The sequence below is a fragment of the Chaetodon auriga genome, chromosome 4 (assembly GCF_051107435.1).
Source record: "Chaetodon auriga isolate fChaAug3 chromosome 4, fChaAug3.hap1, whole genome shotgun sequence".
NCBI lineage: Eukaryota > Metazoa > Chordata > Actinopteri > Chaetodontiformes > Chaetodontidae > Chaetodon > Chaetodon auriga.
Genome location: NC_135077.1, coordinates 24,081,450 through 24,095,888, shown reverse-complemented (window position 1 = coordinate 24,095,888; position 14,439 = coordinate 24,081,450). Strand labels below are relative to the sequence as shown.

Genomic DNA, 14,439 nt, shown 5'->3' with positions numbered 1-14,439 from the left:
ATTCACTGTGCACTCATTTTTTTTAAATGTTGAATGTGATTTAAAAGGAAAATGTATCTTGCTTCATGCTCAGTTTATGCTCTGATCTGTTCCAGCACCTCACAAAAAATGTTACAGGCATGTTACTGTGCATTTTAATGGGTTTAAAATGGTTCTCTGCTGCCACAGACCAGGCGAGAAAGAAAACTCCTCAGCAGTGTAGTTCAACTGAATGATTATTTTTTTCCATCGTGGTTTTATCTGACAACTACAGTTCAAATTCATCATCCATTGCTTAACCAGTGCTAACATTTTATTTAAGCAGGACATCTGAGCAACCTAACCTTAGCCCTTCAAAGCCTTGTTACGAAGGTCGATACCAGCAAGCACAACCACAGTGGCAGGGAGAGGGTCAAAGCTGGAGGGCCAGCAGAAGGCTCAGGAGAAGGCTCAGCAGAAGGCTCAGCAGAAGGCTCAGGAGAAGGCTCAGCAGAAGGCTCAGGAGAAGGCTCAATGGAATGATAGCACTTGCCCACATTGCCAACTTTATCTACAGCTACCAGCTCAACGATCTGTGAGCAGCAGGAGCCTGTGTATTTTGCCTGAATGACAGGAGCAGTCAGGGAGGTGTATGAGAGTGTTCCATTGCCCTGATACATGGAAACACTCTCTATCCCGGTGCCGTTTCCATCAGTAAGGTTGGCCGATAGCTCCCACTGGAACAGTCCACACTGAGACATATCTTGAGGGCAGTCATCAGCCAGCACACTAACCACTTCACACAAAGGCTGGACAAAGTCTGTAATCTAGACAGAGAACGGGAAAATGAAAGTGAGAAATGTATGCATGAATCACAGCAAATGGCAATTTAGATCTGTAGGGTACTGAAGAACTTCAGCAATAATACCAATGATTGTAAACTTCAGAATTATTTATTTCACACTTTCCAACAGTGTAATCCAGAATGTGTCTGGTTACCTTGGTAACAACAGAGAATCTCAAAACAGCGTAATTGGAGTCAACTCCACTGGGCGACTTGACATCCATAGTCAGAGTGACATCAGTGCCTGACAGTGTGCTGGCAGGTGGTGTAATAGTCAAATTGGCATTAGTATATTGTCCAGCTGTCAAGTCGAGCCTGGCAGGAGAAGTGAGAAAATGCATTTTGTGATTATGGGAACTATTACTGTTCATCATCTTAGCATGCTGATACTTGCTCATAAGTAAACACAAAGTACCATCAATGCTAGTGTCATTAGTTTTGCAAGTATGTAGTCATAAACCAAAGTATTGGACAAAATGAAATTTGTGATGGTGCTAGATAAAAAGTGAAGGGATCACCTGTTATTACAATCTCTTCTTTGGGGTACAGAAATATGTGTATCAAAATTCATAGAAATTCATCCAGTCTCACTCAAAGCCACAAATGTCAACTTCATGGTGGCACTTTTGGAGGAATCAGCATCTGGGAACCATGACTGTGTATACCACATTTTTGTATCATCCAGTAGATGGTGAGCTATTTCACTGGATAAGTGAAAACTTAGCAACAGGAAGACTCAAGAGGATCACTGGTCATTGTTATTACCATCTGTACCAGATACGTACTGTACATACATACACATAGGATGTAATGTCAAACAGGCCAAAACATCCCTGGGCTACTGTTATGATTATTGAGCACGTCTCAGGCTCTGATTGAGTTACTCACCGTCAGTAAGATCTGGCAACACCGGTTGTGGTGTGCAGGTGGTTCTTACCAATGGGCAAGAAAAGAACTAGTACTAGAACTATGTGATGTATTGTCTGTGAGTGTTGGAAGGCAAAAGTGTGTATAGCTGTTCAGAATGGCCATTTTCAAAGGCAGTGTAAAAAGCATCAGAAAGGGAGGAGATGTGATATTGTTTGGGGATAATGGCAGACAGTCAGAAAACATAGCACATTTTAAAACCCAGCTTTCTCACATCCACACAGCTGACCAGTCATGGCATGAAGTGGGTGTGAATGCCGGATGTTCAATGTCTGAAAGTTACATAATAAGGTTGAGCGCAATCCCCCCCAATCTGATGTCCGAAAGTTGTGAGGGTAAGAGGTTTCTGAAGCTATTTGATTGTCCAAGAAGTTATATAGTTGTATACTGGCACCTTAAGCCTGACCCTAACCTCTAACGGTGTGTGGCGTGGCACATTACTCTACCCAGATGTAACTTTGCCCTAAGCTTCGATCAGTGAGAATAGGCTATTTTTTAGGAGATGTGTCAGTATGGAAAAGGATATTCAACAAAGGAACTGTTTGCTTTTCCTTACTTGTTTGGGTAGGACATGGGAAAGTCTTTGTCATTTCTGGCATCAATGGAGTACTGACCACCAGAACCCTGGGTCATGACACTGAAGGGGAGCTTGAAGGCTTTTCCTGGCTCCAAACTGCTGTCTACCACGGCCTAGAGGGAAATGGAAAAGAGGAAGAAGGGTACAAAGCAGGTGAAGAAGAGTTCTATTCTTCCCCTAAAAAGTTCAAAACAGGCCCCAAAAGAGTAAATACAGTGCTTAACAAATTTATTAGACCACCACCGAAAGTAAGGTTTATGCCACAGCTGCCCTAAATTAACAGCAAAATCATTTTTTATGTTTCTGTAATGGTTAATACACCAATATGTAGAAGCTCTTTAACCGAAATGATATTTTTAATGCTAAAATATAATTATCATTGTTATCCATGAATTTTCAAATTTACTGATTTACAAAAAAACTGAAAAAAATAGTAAAGCACATTATTATTTCTTGATTATGTCAAATTATAGTTATTTACTTGCATTCCTGAACAAAAAAAAATAGTTTTAGTGGTTGAATGTTATGCTTGATTAATTTCTGACTCCACAGGGAAGCCCAGAGAGCCAGCTCAAATTTGGGTATAAAAAGGTGAATTTAGTTTGATATTCCTCATTCCTGGTCAAAATGGTAAAACGTCGAGAGCTCACTGAAAATGAAGGAGTCCGCATTAAAGCACTTCATGATGCCGGGTGGTCTCTGAGACAAATCGGGAAAGACATAAAGTGTTCTCACAGTGTGGTCAAGTATGCTTTGGAGTCAATTGCCATGACTGGTACTTACAAAATGTGCCAAGGAAGAGGCAGGAAATGAAAGTTAACTGAAGCACCTCAAGATTTTAAGTACTAGAGACAGAAGGAAGACCACTGCTGATCTTCAGGCAGAGATGAATGCTTCTAGATCAGAGTCTGAGAAAGTCTCCAGAATGACCATAAGCAGGTGACTGACGGAACGAGGCTTAAAGGGAAGAAGAGCTGCTAAGAAGCCATTATTTAGGCCTGCAAACATCCAGAAATGCCTCAGATTTGCGAGGGAGCACAAACACTGGAATGTTGATGACTGGAAGAAGGTACTCTGGATGGACGAGTCCAAGTTTGAACTCTTCAGTCAGCATCGTCGTGTTTATGTCCACAGAAAAGCTGGAGAACGTTTTGATGCCAGATGCATTGCACCCACAGTGAAACATGGAGGACATTCCATTATGGTATGGGGTTCCATTTGTGGAAACGGCGTGGGGAAATTAGTGAAAATTGATGGTACCATGAACAAGACCGTCTACCACAACATCTTAGTGTGTCATGGAATCCCTTCTGGACTGAATCTGATTGGGTGTGGGTTCATATACCAACAAGACAATGACCCCAAGCATACTTCAAAGCTGTGCAAAGACTATTTGACCAAGAAAAAGGAATCTGGAGTACTGGAACTGATGGACTGGCAAAGTCCATATTTGAATCCTGTTGAACAAATTTGGGACTTAGTAGATTTAAAGATTGATCGCACAAAAGTTTCATCTAAAGCAAGTCTGTGGGAACAGTTAGAAACTATTTGGAACTCAATAACAAAAGAGATTGTCGAAAAGTACATAAACACAATGCCAGCAAGAACGCAAGCTGTTATCAAGGTGAAACTTACAAAATAGTAAGTTTTTTGGTTATTATGTGTGAAAAAGGACTATTTAGTCATTTCAGTTTGTTATTTGCCAAATAAATAACAATAACATTTTTAGTTTTAAACAAGTTTTTGAAAGATTTCTAAAATATTTATGTTTTCTCGTTTTTATGACAGATGGTTTAATAAATTTGTTAAGCACCGTATATCTTTTATTTTACCATGAATCAGGATGTGAAAAGTAAGAGTAGAAGAAGAGACAAACCTGAATAATCACTTTGGAGACAGACATCTGGGTGGTAGACTGCCTCTGAAAGTTGCTGTTTGACACTTTGTCAGTTCCTGTCAGAATGACTACAAACTCGCCCTCAGGGACTGCATCAACATTCACTAAGATGTCTCCATTGCCCATGTCAGTTTTTGTGCTCTTGCTAAAAATCTCAGAACCAGATACAGTTACCAGGCCAATATCTCCAACAGCTATGGAAGACGGACCTTTCCTACCAAGCACTGAGACCATCATGGTGGCTGGCTGACCTGGGTTTCCAGTAGAGAGAAATGGGGAAGCAAGGTAGGGGAAGAAGAAAATTTATTTTCATGGCAAAAAGTGATTGATTAAACAGTAAACACTGGGTAGTTTTTGGAATAGGTGGTGGACGGGTGCTTGATTTGCTCAACTTTACCATAAGCTTAAGTGCTTGATTGGGCCATACTATTAAATACTGATTATCTTTCTTTACTTCGCAGGAGGTCTTTTAGGCCTGAGAAAAGTTGGCTTTGAGGCATATATTTGCATCTAAAAAATGAGAACTAGTTCTGGATGCTAAGATTGCAGTATGATTCTCAAATTTACAGTTAAGTTAAACCTGCATTAACTGATATTTTTAGCCACTTGCAGTGGAAACAGGTGGCAATTACATCACTGACATATGATCATATTCTAAAGGTGTTATAGCAAACTTTTCAACAAGCATTTGCTACGTTACACATCCAGCAGACATGGAGCAACATTCCAGAAATATGACTCTGAACTCATGGCCAAAGTCCATCTAGTTTTTTGGTTGCTAAATGCTCTGATGTTCACCAGCCTTGTCTGTCTGCTGTTTGGTAATGGACAGAGTACAGTGGGTTTATCAGTGTGTTTTACATACCTTTACATACAAGTAGTCATGGGGTCCATAGTTAATGTGAAAATATTAATCATGGCAGCTTAAAATTTTATCTCTCTGTCTGCCTGAGCTAGACAATTATGAAACAAGAACTTTGCCATTTCTGTCTGTTAAATTTTAATTTTCTCTTGGTTACTTCCAACATTTGTAGAGGTCAATTACAAGGTGGCTTCCATGGTTTTATTATATTTCACCTCTTGATCTGGGGTGTGGAACTTCCAGTCTTTGGGCCATATATGGTCGGCATGACCGTTTGATCCAACCCGTATGGCAAGTCATAAATACAGTTAAGCAATTCAGAGATAGAAAAAAAATAATTCATAGAGATGAAGTGAAAACCTGGTGTGGAAACTCAGTGATAGCAAGTGTGTGTGTGATTTGGCCTTCATGTTGGACATAACCAAGTACCTCTCAAGCTCCAGCAGCTTCTCAGCTCTCTGCTTTAAAATGTGAAATCATTTGAGGTGGAATTAAAGCTGTTGCAAGTGCAGGTGGAAAGAGGAAACACTGCATTTTCCTACTCTGCATGTTATGACATCTGAATATGCTGCTGAGTGTGAAAACTCCTTCAACCATTTGATGAGAGGTTTCAGGACATGAAAAGTAAACAAAAGGAACTGAACATATTTGCTATGCTATTAAGGTAGAATCAGCTGATGTACCTGACAACTTACAACATGAAATCATTGAGCTGCAAAGCAACGACCTAGCAGTTCTTCAAAAGTGACTCAGTTCTGCTCAAGACTGACTGACCCAAACCTGGAAAACTACCTGTGAGTAGCATCATCATCATCTTGGCTACCATCAAATGCTTCGCCAAAGAGAAGCAGTTCCAGTCATCACAGAGGTGACTGTGATATATGTGTTCAGTAACTGAGCATAACCCTTGAAGGATATGTCAAAGAGGATGAGATCCACTCATAAGAACTGTGAGTAAAAGGACCCAGTCCCAGTATGGTAATGTAATACGCATGAGCTTTTATTATAAGTCATAACAATGATTGATATGTAAGCTGCTGTTATTATAACCAAGTAATGTAATGAAATTATAGGAATAAGAATGATTGAGAATTTAAATGTAATCAAGTACAAGGTGTTCTGAGCTGAGCTAGGTTAATGAAAAATAGTTTATGATGTTGGATATGGAATCAGTCATTTCATTTTATAAAGCAACACCTAAATAAGTAGGGCATGTAGACTGTCACCCGTGGCCTGTGCCAAACCATGCCAAATGCCCCCCCAAAAAAACAAAAAACCCTAGACAATTATATGCTTAAAATATTGTCAACTCATGCTCTATGATTGAAGTAAATGTCCATAGATGTAATTCTATCCCAAAGATCCTGTAATTTGATTGACGATTATGCACAATCGCTTTGTGTTTGTATAACGCACAGTGAGATGCTAACATTGCGAAACAGTAAAAATTGCTTTATTTTTTTTACTGTACCTGCTTTTGGACGCCCACTGAGAACTGCATAACCTGGATGAGGTCCCGCGAAGCTTTCCACAAAGTCATAGATAAAGGTAATTGTACTCTGGCCTGGAAACACACTTAAAGTAAATACATTTACACACCAAAGAAGAGCTCACTGAACTTTTATGAGGCCTAATTGCCTCCCCCGACATTCATTTTACCAATGGTTGTGTAATAATTTGTTCAAAATTCTTTTGACAATAGTTACAGAATTGATTTACATGGTTTACTGGTCTTCGCCGGGTTTCTTGCTACCTCACAGTGACTACCACTGAATAAAGCCTGACTATGCAAAGCTAACCAGCTACTAGATGTAGCCTTATATTTACCAGATGGATATGAGAGTGGTATTGAGCCTCTCATCTAACTGTTAGCAAGAAAGTGAATATGCAAGTTGAACTACTTTTTTAAGCTGCAAATTAAGTGTATACGCAAAAAGACACAATTTCAAAAATTTCTGACCTGTGATTTTAAGTGTGTATGGTTGGTTGGACTTTATGTCTATCTTCCAAGTTCCTGTCTGCTTGTCAGCATTGAGATGAATTCTTCTCAGGTTGCCCACTGTCTGTATGGTCCCCAGTTTACCACTGGTCTCGCTGTGGCTCTGGCTCACACCTGGAATTTGGTAGTATGTGTCATTAGTCATAAATATGTATCAAATGGCATTCTCAGCAAGAAAAGGGGACACTTAACAAGTCACAAACATTACATTGACTTGAACTGGTGGAACGATGTCTCACCTGCAGGGTTAAACAGTGTGAAAGCAATGGAATTTCCTGTGATGTAGATAGTGATATTTTTCAGAGATTCATCCAATATGAAGGGGAACGTCTCCTGCTTCCCATTGTTCCTTGCTCGCTGAAGAACTGTCACCTGATTGGGCCGACAAGAGGAGCAAAATGGATTATTTACATCTTTGTTAATGAAACTGGCCCAACCACGAAAGGCCTGGTACATGGTTCAGATAGTGCACAATGTGCTATTAGAACTGCATAGTCTTACTAGAGCTGAAGTGGACGTGTCAAGGATGACATCTGTGGCCTCAGGCAACTGTCTCTTAGACACCTGGATGGCCTGGCCTCCAGAGGCCAAAGCCAGGTCCTTGTAGTCTTCGAAGGAAGAAGCTCTGAGGGACCGACGACGCCTACCAGTGATCCCAGTCATGAAGAATGACACCTGTGGAAATCATTTAATGTGAAGACTATACCCCCAGCCTTTCAAGATGAATTCACTTAAATAAACCGGGCATTGGTGTTGGTCAGTATTTACCGTTGACCTGGTGCTCCTGATGAGGGCAACAATCGTGTCCTTGAGGGCAATGTCTTTGGCTGTAGCATCAGTGAAAACATAAATGTGGGAGGAGGCAGGGGCACCAGTGAGAGCCAACTGCAGGAATAAAATAATGAACTGAATCAGTTAATTCTGGATCACCACAGTCTTTAAGGAAGCCATAAAAATATCCACAACACATCATAGTTTTAGTACCTGAAGTCCTGACAGGCACATCTCAGGGGTATCACCACCTCCAGTTGCTGTAAGTTTAGAGATTTCTCTTTTCATCTTATCAGGGTCTGTTGTCCTGATCATCGGTCCAAAATCTGCACATAAAACACAGACAAGGGGCTTAGTGTCAAGTATTATGGACTAAATGTACCTCCCTGCAAATCACTTTTCATCTCACTGAACCACCGTGATTCTATGCAGATTTACTGTTTTCACCACACTAAATCTATTTTACATGAGATCATACAGTTACATCTACTGTAACTACTATTACAATTATAATGTAGGAAACAGTCAATGCCATTATCACACACCAGGGGTCTAACACCACTAAAGGTTTCCTAAACATGAACAGCAAGATTCATACCAGGATCATTGAAGGGCACAAGAATGTACTCGGATGGCTCATCCTGCGTCCCTTTTTTGCTGTCAATGATTTCGTAAACAACTGCCCTGGCTTCATCGATGTCATCTGACATGCTGCCAGTGGTGTCAATAACAAAGCACACCACAGAGGAGCGGGCGATCCCCAACATTCTGTGAAAAAGAAAGCAAGAGTGAGCAATTCAAGGTCAGGTAAATCAAATCGACTTTGAGACATTTTTCATGTCTGAATGACATACCTCAGAAAGGCATTGTTCCCGGCAGCTAAACGGATGTCATCCAGCAGCTGCAGGCTGGCAGTTGTGGCTGCACTCACAGCAGCATTGTGGAGGGCCATGTTGTCTGGGCGACGCTCATCTTTGCTTATGCCTCCGCGAGGAACTGCTGTGCTAGTCAAGTCAGCTGCTCCCCCATGGCTACATTTACCTGGTGCAGGACAGAAAGTACATGTCAAATTTGGGACTAGGTTCAAATAATTGTTGAAAGTGGACTTGTGTCTAATATGTACCCAAATGTGCTTTTCTGGGTCGACTGAATAAGCTTGCAGAACTGAATCATGTTTGTCTTGTACCCCAGGTAGAATATATATAATATATAATAATATGTTTTCAAATAGGCATATGAGTATTGCACCTGGATTTGAATACTTTTTCAAAACCCAATAAGTATGAGTGCATAAAGAATGAGAGTTATAGAAGTGATGCATGCAAGTTAGTGTTTAAGTATAATATCTATATTCCTAATAGGGCATTAAAGGAAAAGCTTGAGATTCTATTCTATATGCTTATTTGCTTTGTTGCTGGGAGTTGGATGAGAAGATTGACACCATTCTCATATCTGTCCATTAAATATGAAGATAAAGCCAGCAGCCGGTTAACTTAGCTTAGCACAAAGACTGGAAACAGGGGAAAATGGCTCGCATGGCCCTTTCCAAATGTATCAAAATCTACCTGCCCCCACCTGTAAAGCTCACATTGTTTAACTCACAAAAACAAAGTGTAAAAACAATGTTTCATGCGTGGGACTGCATCTTGGCCTAGAGCAGTCACTTCTTGGCCATCTCACGATTCAATTCAATTCAATTCCATTCAATTCAATTCAATTCAATTCAATTCAATTCAATTCAATTTTAGTTATATAGCACCAAATCACAACAGAAGTTGTCTCAGGACACTGTCCATATAGAGCTGTTACAGACATACTCTTTTTCTACAGAGACTCAACTATTCCCTCATGATGACAGCAGGACTTCAGGAAGTGACTGCTGCATATTGAACTGGCAGATGTGAAAATGGCACTGATCTTCTAATCTTGAGAACAAAGTGAAAATTATAATTAAAAAAAAATATAATATCAAAATTTTCATTATTAGAATAACTTTATACAGCACCTTTCATGCAAAGATGCTTAATAAAACAAGATCAGATGAAAAGTAACAAAAATAACAATAACAATGAAAAAACAACCAATTTGATCAGAATACAATAAAACCTTAACAATGATATGAACAAAGTTAACCCACGTAAAGATTTCAAAGCCTGTGAAACAGCAATGTTATTGACATGAAAGTCAAAAAGTTAACGAAAAATAAAATAATCCTATCATAACTAAGAACGATTTCCATAAGATTAGAAAACACCGATTAAAGTTGGTCTTGTGCTTAGAGGGTCAATAGATAGTCATAGTTCATGCAGACTGCTTAGCTTTAATTAAATAACAGATAAAAGGGTTCTAATAGTATGGCAGAAGCAGTTGAGGAAAGCCAAAATTCGGCAAAAAATAGAAAAATAAGGACATGAGAGATAAAATCATTAATATAAAAACTCTTAGACAGGGACCAGATATTCAAAAGCACTAACTTTATCAGTTGGGATTTGGGGGCAAGCAGGAATTGATGGAATCAAGGCAATTTTCGCAAACTGGGACTTTTCACAAGGTCCTGTGATAATGATCAGCAGTTTTGACGTTCATCACATTTCAAATCGTGGCCTGGGTGCCTATGCAGTGTGTCAACAGACCTCATTTTGTGGAGCATATGAGAACATTTCTCCTAATTGTTGTGAGGGGTAATAACAGTGGGAGCTGGTCAATTGTTACTCATGACAGTGGAGGTGTGATTATAACCAACAGTTGGTCAGGCTGTTTGGGTGTAGCCAATCATGAGCAAAGGCAGTTGGGATGATTCCAGAGGGCAGAAAATTGTCAACCACAGGAATTTGAATTTTGCACCAGTATCCTTTGAGACAGATATGCAGCTGATTTTATCATCATGTGCTTGTCAAGTCATGTATCTAAGTCGTAATGGTCTCAAAAAAAAATGTTTACATATCTTGGCTAGCTGTGGAAGTTCATTTCATCTGCAAGGGCATTTTTAAGACAATGCACAGGCTCCAGTGGCAGCAATTGGCCTCTCAGCCAGTCCTGCACCTTGTGACTGTGAATGAATGTGGCCCAAACGTACTTGAATATGTTTTGGAGATATGTTTGTCACTGATGGCCTACCTTCAGGCTTGGCTGCTGAGAAGATTCCCATGTAGCCTGATGTGAGTTTCTTCTCATTCAGGATGTTGGAGAGGATGGTATTGGGGCATGTTCCACTGGCACAGTCGCTGCAGGTGGCAGTGTCGGCATCTACACAAGGAGTTAAAGACGTGAACTCCAAACCAAGGCTAGTAAACATCACTTTGTTTCATTAGGCTGACCTCTGTTGTATGGTACATGTTAGAACACTGATAGGAGTGCTATGTCAGAGGTTATATCTGAAAATAATTGCACACCTACCAATCACGAAGAAGTACTAGCAATAAAACACACACCTGCCAGGTTGTCCAGTGGACGTTCTGGGCGTATGAGGTTAATGTATGGCTCTGTGTATCCCAGCTCCACCCAGTTACTGTGGCTGTAGAAGTCCTGACAGTGAATGGAAACACACATATTCAATGAACTTTGATGCATACAGACAGATATGATTTCACATTCAGTACACAAGATAAAGTGAACTTTTGAGCCCTTCATTCTTTGGGTAGGATGACTCCTTATCTCTGCCCAACTGTTTCGTTTAGTCTCTCACCTGTAGTGTATGAAGGACTCTGCCCAGTGTTTCTCTGGCAGCCTGGAAGTTCTCCTTGCGAATGTTAGCCTTAATGGCCACCATGCCCTCCGTGATTAGGGCGCGTCCCTCCAGAAAGGCCTCTGAGTTGAAGTGGTGTGGAGCACTGAGAAATATTTTCACAAGTAGTAAGTGTTAAAGCAAATATTTCGAGCTTAGCAACACACACCGTCTCTTTATTTGATTTGATTTGTTATTGTTTTGAACCTCCTCCTACCTGTTAACAAAGTCACGGTCTACCAGCCCATTCTGGGTGTAGATTTGTTGAAGAGCAGAGTGAAATTTGGCACCAGACACTTCTCCTGTTGCTGTGGGGCCCAGGCAGGCCTGCACCAGCTCCTCAGGAGACGAGCCCTGTAGCCAGAGGTCAAAGGCTCTTACCACTCCATGTTACTGGAGCTACAGTAACATGCAAAGCTCAGACCACCTCTTATCAACACCATAACAACTTGTAGAATGTCGGATCTCCTGTGTGGTTGATTATGTGCCTGTGGTGATCACGCGGCAGTAGGGGTGATTATTGTCCTTCATCTACATTTTCTGATTTGGGAGGAGCTGTATGTAATTGTACACATAAGCGGCACAGCACAATCAACTTCATTAATTACTTGACTTACTTGACTTATTACTCTCCCAGCATATGACAGGATCGACCAGGATAATTAATCAATATTCTGTTTTTCTATCTATCAGACTGGAAGCTACCATCACAGATTCCAAGTTTAAAAGTTAAATCATTTGAAGTTGCACACTTGTCCTCAGGGTGAGTCCTGAGCTCCATCAGATCTGTTTTGATGAAAAGCAAAAGCCCAAACTCTGCTTCTTCAGGAAAGTCAAACTCCCATAAGCCTCTACTACTTTCATCACCATAAGCTTCCATATTGTTTCCATGCAAAAGTAGATTGATGATTTTCATGTTTTATGTTTCATGTTTATATCCTGACTGTGTTGAAATCAGGGTGAATGTGTGAGTATTCGTGTGTGTTTCTGCATGCTGGGTGTGACTATGTTTGTGCTGTCTTGAACAGTTTTTATCCTCCATCCTACCGTGGGTTTGAACTCATGACCAGCGGCCTCAGCCACTGCCCGGCATGTCTCTGTCACTTTTTGCAATAGAGCTGTCCCCGTAATGCTGATGTGAGTGGATGCCCCACCCCCGATGGGGACAAAGGCCACGGTGGGTCCTGATAGGGCCAAAGCCAGCAGTGTTACACTCAGCACTGAAGTCATGATCAATCTACAGGGAGAGAAACATGTTTAAGTAACAGTTATCAGATTAGAAAGTGTTGAAGTTTAGATTAGTTTATTTGAATCAGAGAATGTAAATCCTGAGCCATTCATGAGATTTTTTATCAGCCAAATCCAGAATAACTATCAAAGGTGAGAGAGACCAACATATAACAAACTCCATGTGTTTGTTCTGATTTTTAGAAGCTTTGTCTGTGGCGTTTTTCAATTATCCCGTTTTTTGTTTTGTTTTTTTTCACAGAAAGTAAGAAGTTGCTCAGTGTACTGAACGTACTGAGGAGTTCATAGGCAAAGACACACATCTAGTACACACTTGATGTTCTCATGGGCCACTCCCCAGTAAAACAATTATTGCACTTTTTCCTTTGTCCTTCATTTGCTGCTCACACTGATTTCTCTGTGATTGTGTCAAAGGAGAACTGAAACCCAATGGGTTCCAATGTAATGCTTGCAACAATCTGTTGTGTTTTGTCAAATGAAACATTAAATAAGGTGGAAAAGAAAAGAAATTGTCTAAAAATATTTTAAATATGAAAATATAACCTATATACAGTAAAGTAAATGCATAAATAATAGTTTTCAACATTGGAAATTGCTAGAATTTTTTGGAAAACTATAACTGGAAAAACAAAACATTTTTTAACACTCATTCATTTGTTAAAAGATAGCACTGACTCTACATTCTACACATTAAAATAAAACTTATTTAGTCATGATCTTTTCAGCATTATGAAAAAGTTGTTAATGTTTTGATTTTTTTTGTTACAAACACCTCAGCAATGTGGAAAAACTATTGTCAGTGTCATTGAAATGAACAAAACTGAACCATGAAATACAATCATACCTTGAAGTTTCTTGGCTGGGATGACTCCAATGACTCTTAAAGAAATGTAACATGCAACACCACCACCCCTCTACTCCTGAATATATACTGTACAGCACGTTGTTTATGATGGGTGGAGACTTCAACATTCATGTCTGCGTGTTTAGGTGTGTGTCATGTCATTATCAGTCATACACAGGTAACATCCGATTGAATGCAAGGGTTTTCCCCGTGAAAACCTAAAGGGTTGAAAAGAAAAGAAGTTTTTACAGCTTGTGAAGGTTCCAATGAAGGTGGGGCAAGTTAAGATATAACTTGATACATTCTTCTCACCTGTCAGGTTAGAGGTGGAGGACTGGAGAGGAATGACTCCAACAGCATGGTGTAGACTTTGAATACAGTAATACTGTATTAGAGCCCCACTCCCAAAAAAGATGGGGCACTGTTTGAAACATAAATAGATGCAGACTGTGGTGATTTGCAAAACACTGAAACCCCATATTTAATTAAAAGTAGCACAAAGACAACATGTCAAATGTTGAAACTGTTGTGTGATGTATTTGATGGCAGCAAAATCTTCGGAAAAAGTTGGGACAGGGTCATGTTTAGCACCAACTGAGGAGACCCACTGTTGTGATTTTGAGACTGTAATATTTCCCATTCTTGCTTGATGTACGATTTCAGCTGCTGAACAGTTCAGAGTCTCCTCCAAATATTTTCAGTGGGTGACAGTAGTGATGGGAATTCCGGCTCCTTTCCAGCATTTTGTCTGTCGTGGCTCTGTGTGTGTGTGTGTGTGTGTGTGTGTG

At 40.2% G+C, this 14,439-nt stretch overlaps 1 protein-coding gene across 1 annotated transcript; it reads right to left on the bottom strand.

Moving 5' to 3' along the window:
* Nucleotides 1-332: 332 nt before the first annotated feature.
* Nucleotides 333-12,789, bottom strand: vwa11 (von Willebrand factor A domain containing 11). The gene is made up of 17 exons (XM_076727633.1): nt 12,607-12,789; nt 11,777-11,913; nt 11,521-11,665; nt 11,267-11,360; nt 10,953-11,081; nt 8,690-8,876; nt 8,434-8,603; nt 8,049-8,161; nt 7,833-7,949; nt 7,566-7,739; nt 7,304-7,436; nt 7,026-7,178; nt 6,537-6,629; nt 4,183-4,454; nt 2,286-2,419; nt 958-1,117; nt 333-785 (listed from the first exon to the last, which is right to left on the bottom strand). The coding sequence occupies exons 1-17, from the start codon at nt 12,787-12,789 to the stop codon at nt 333-335; spliced, it is 2,847 nt and encodes a 948-aa protein (XP_076583748.1).
* Between the last annotated feature and the right edge of the window lie 1,650 nt (nt 12,790-14,439).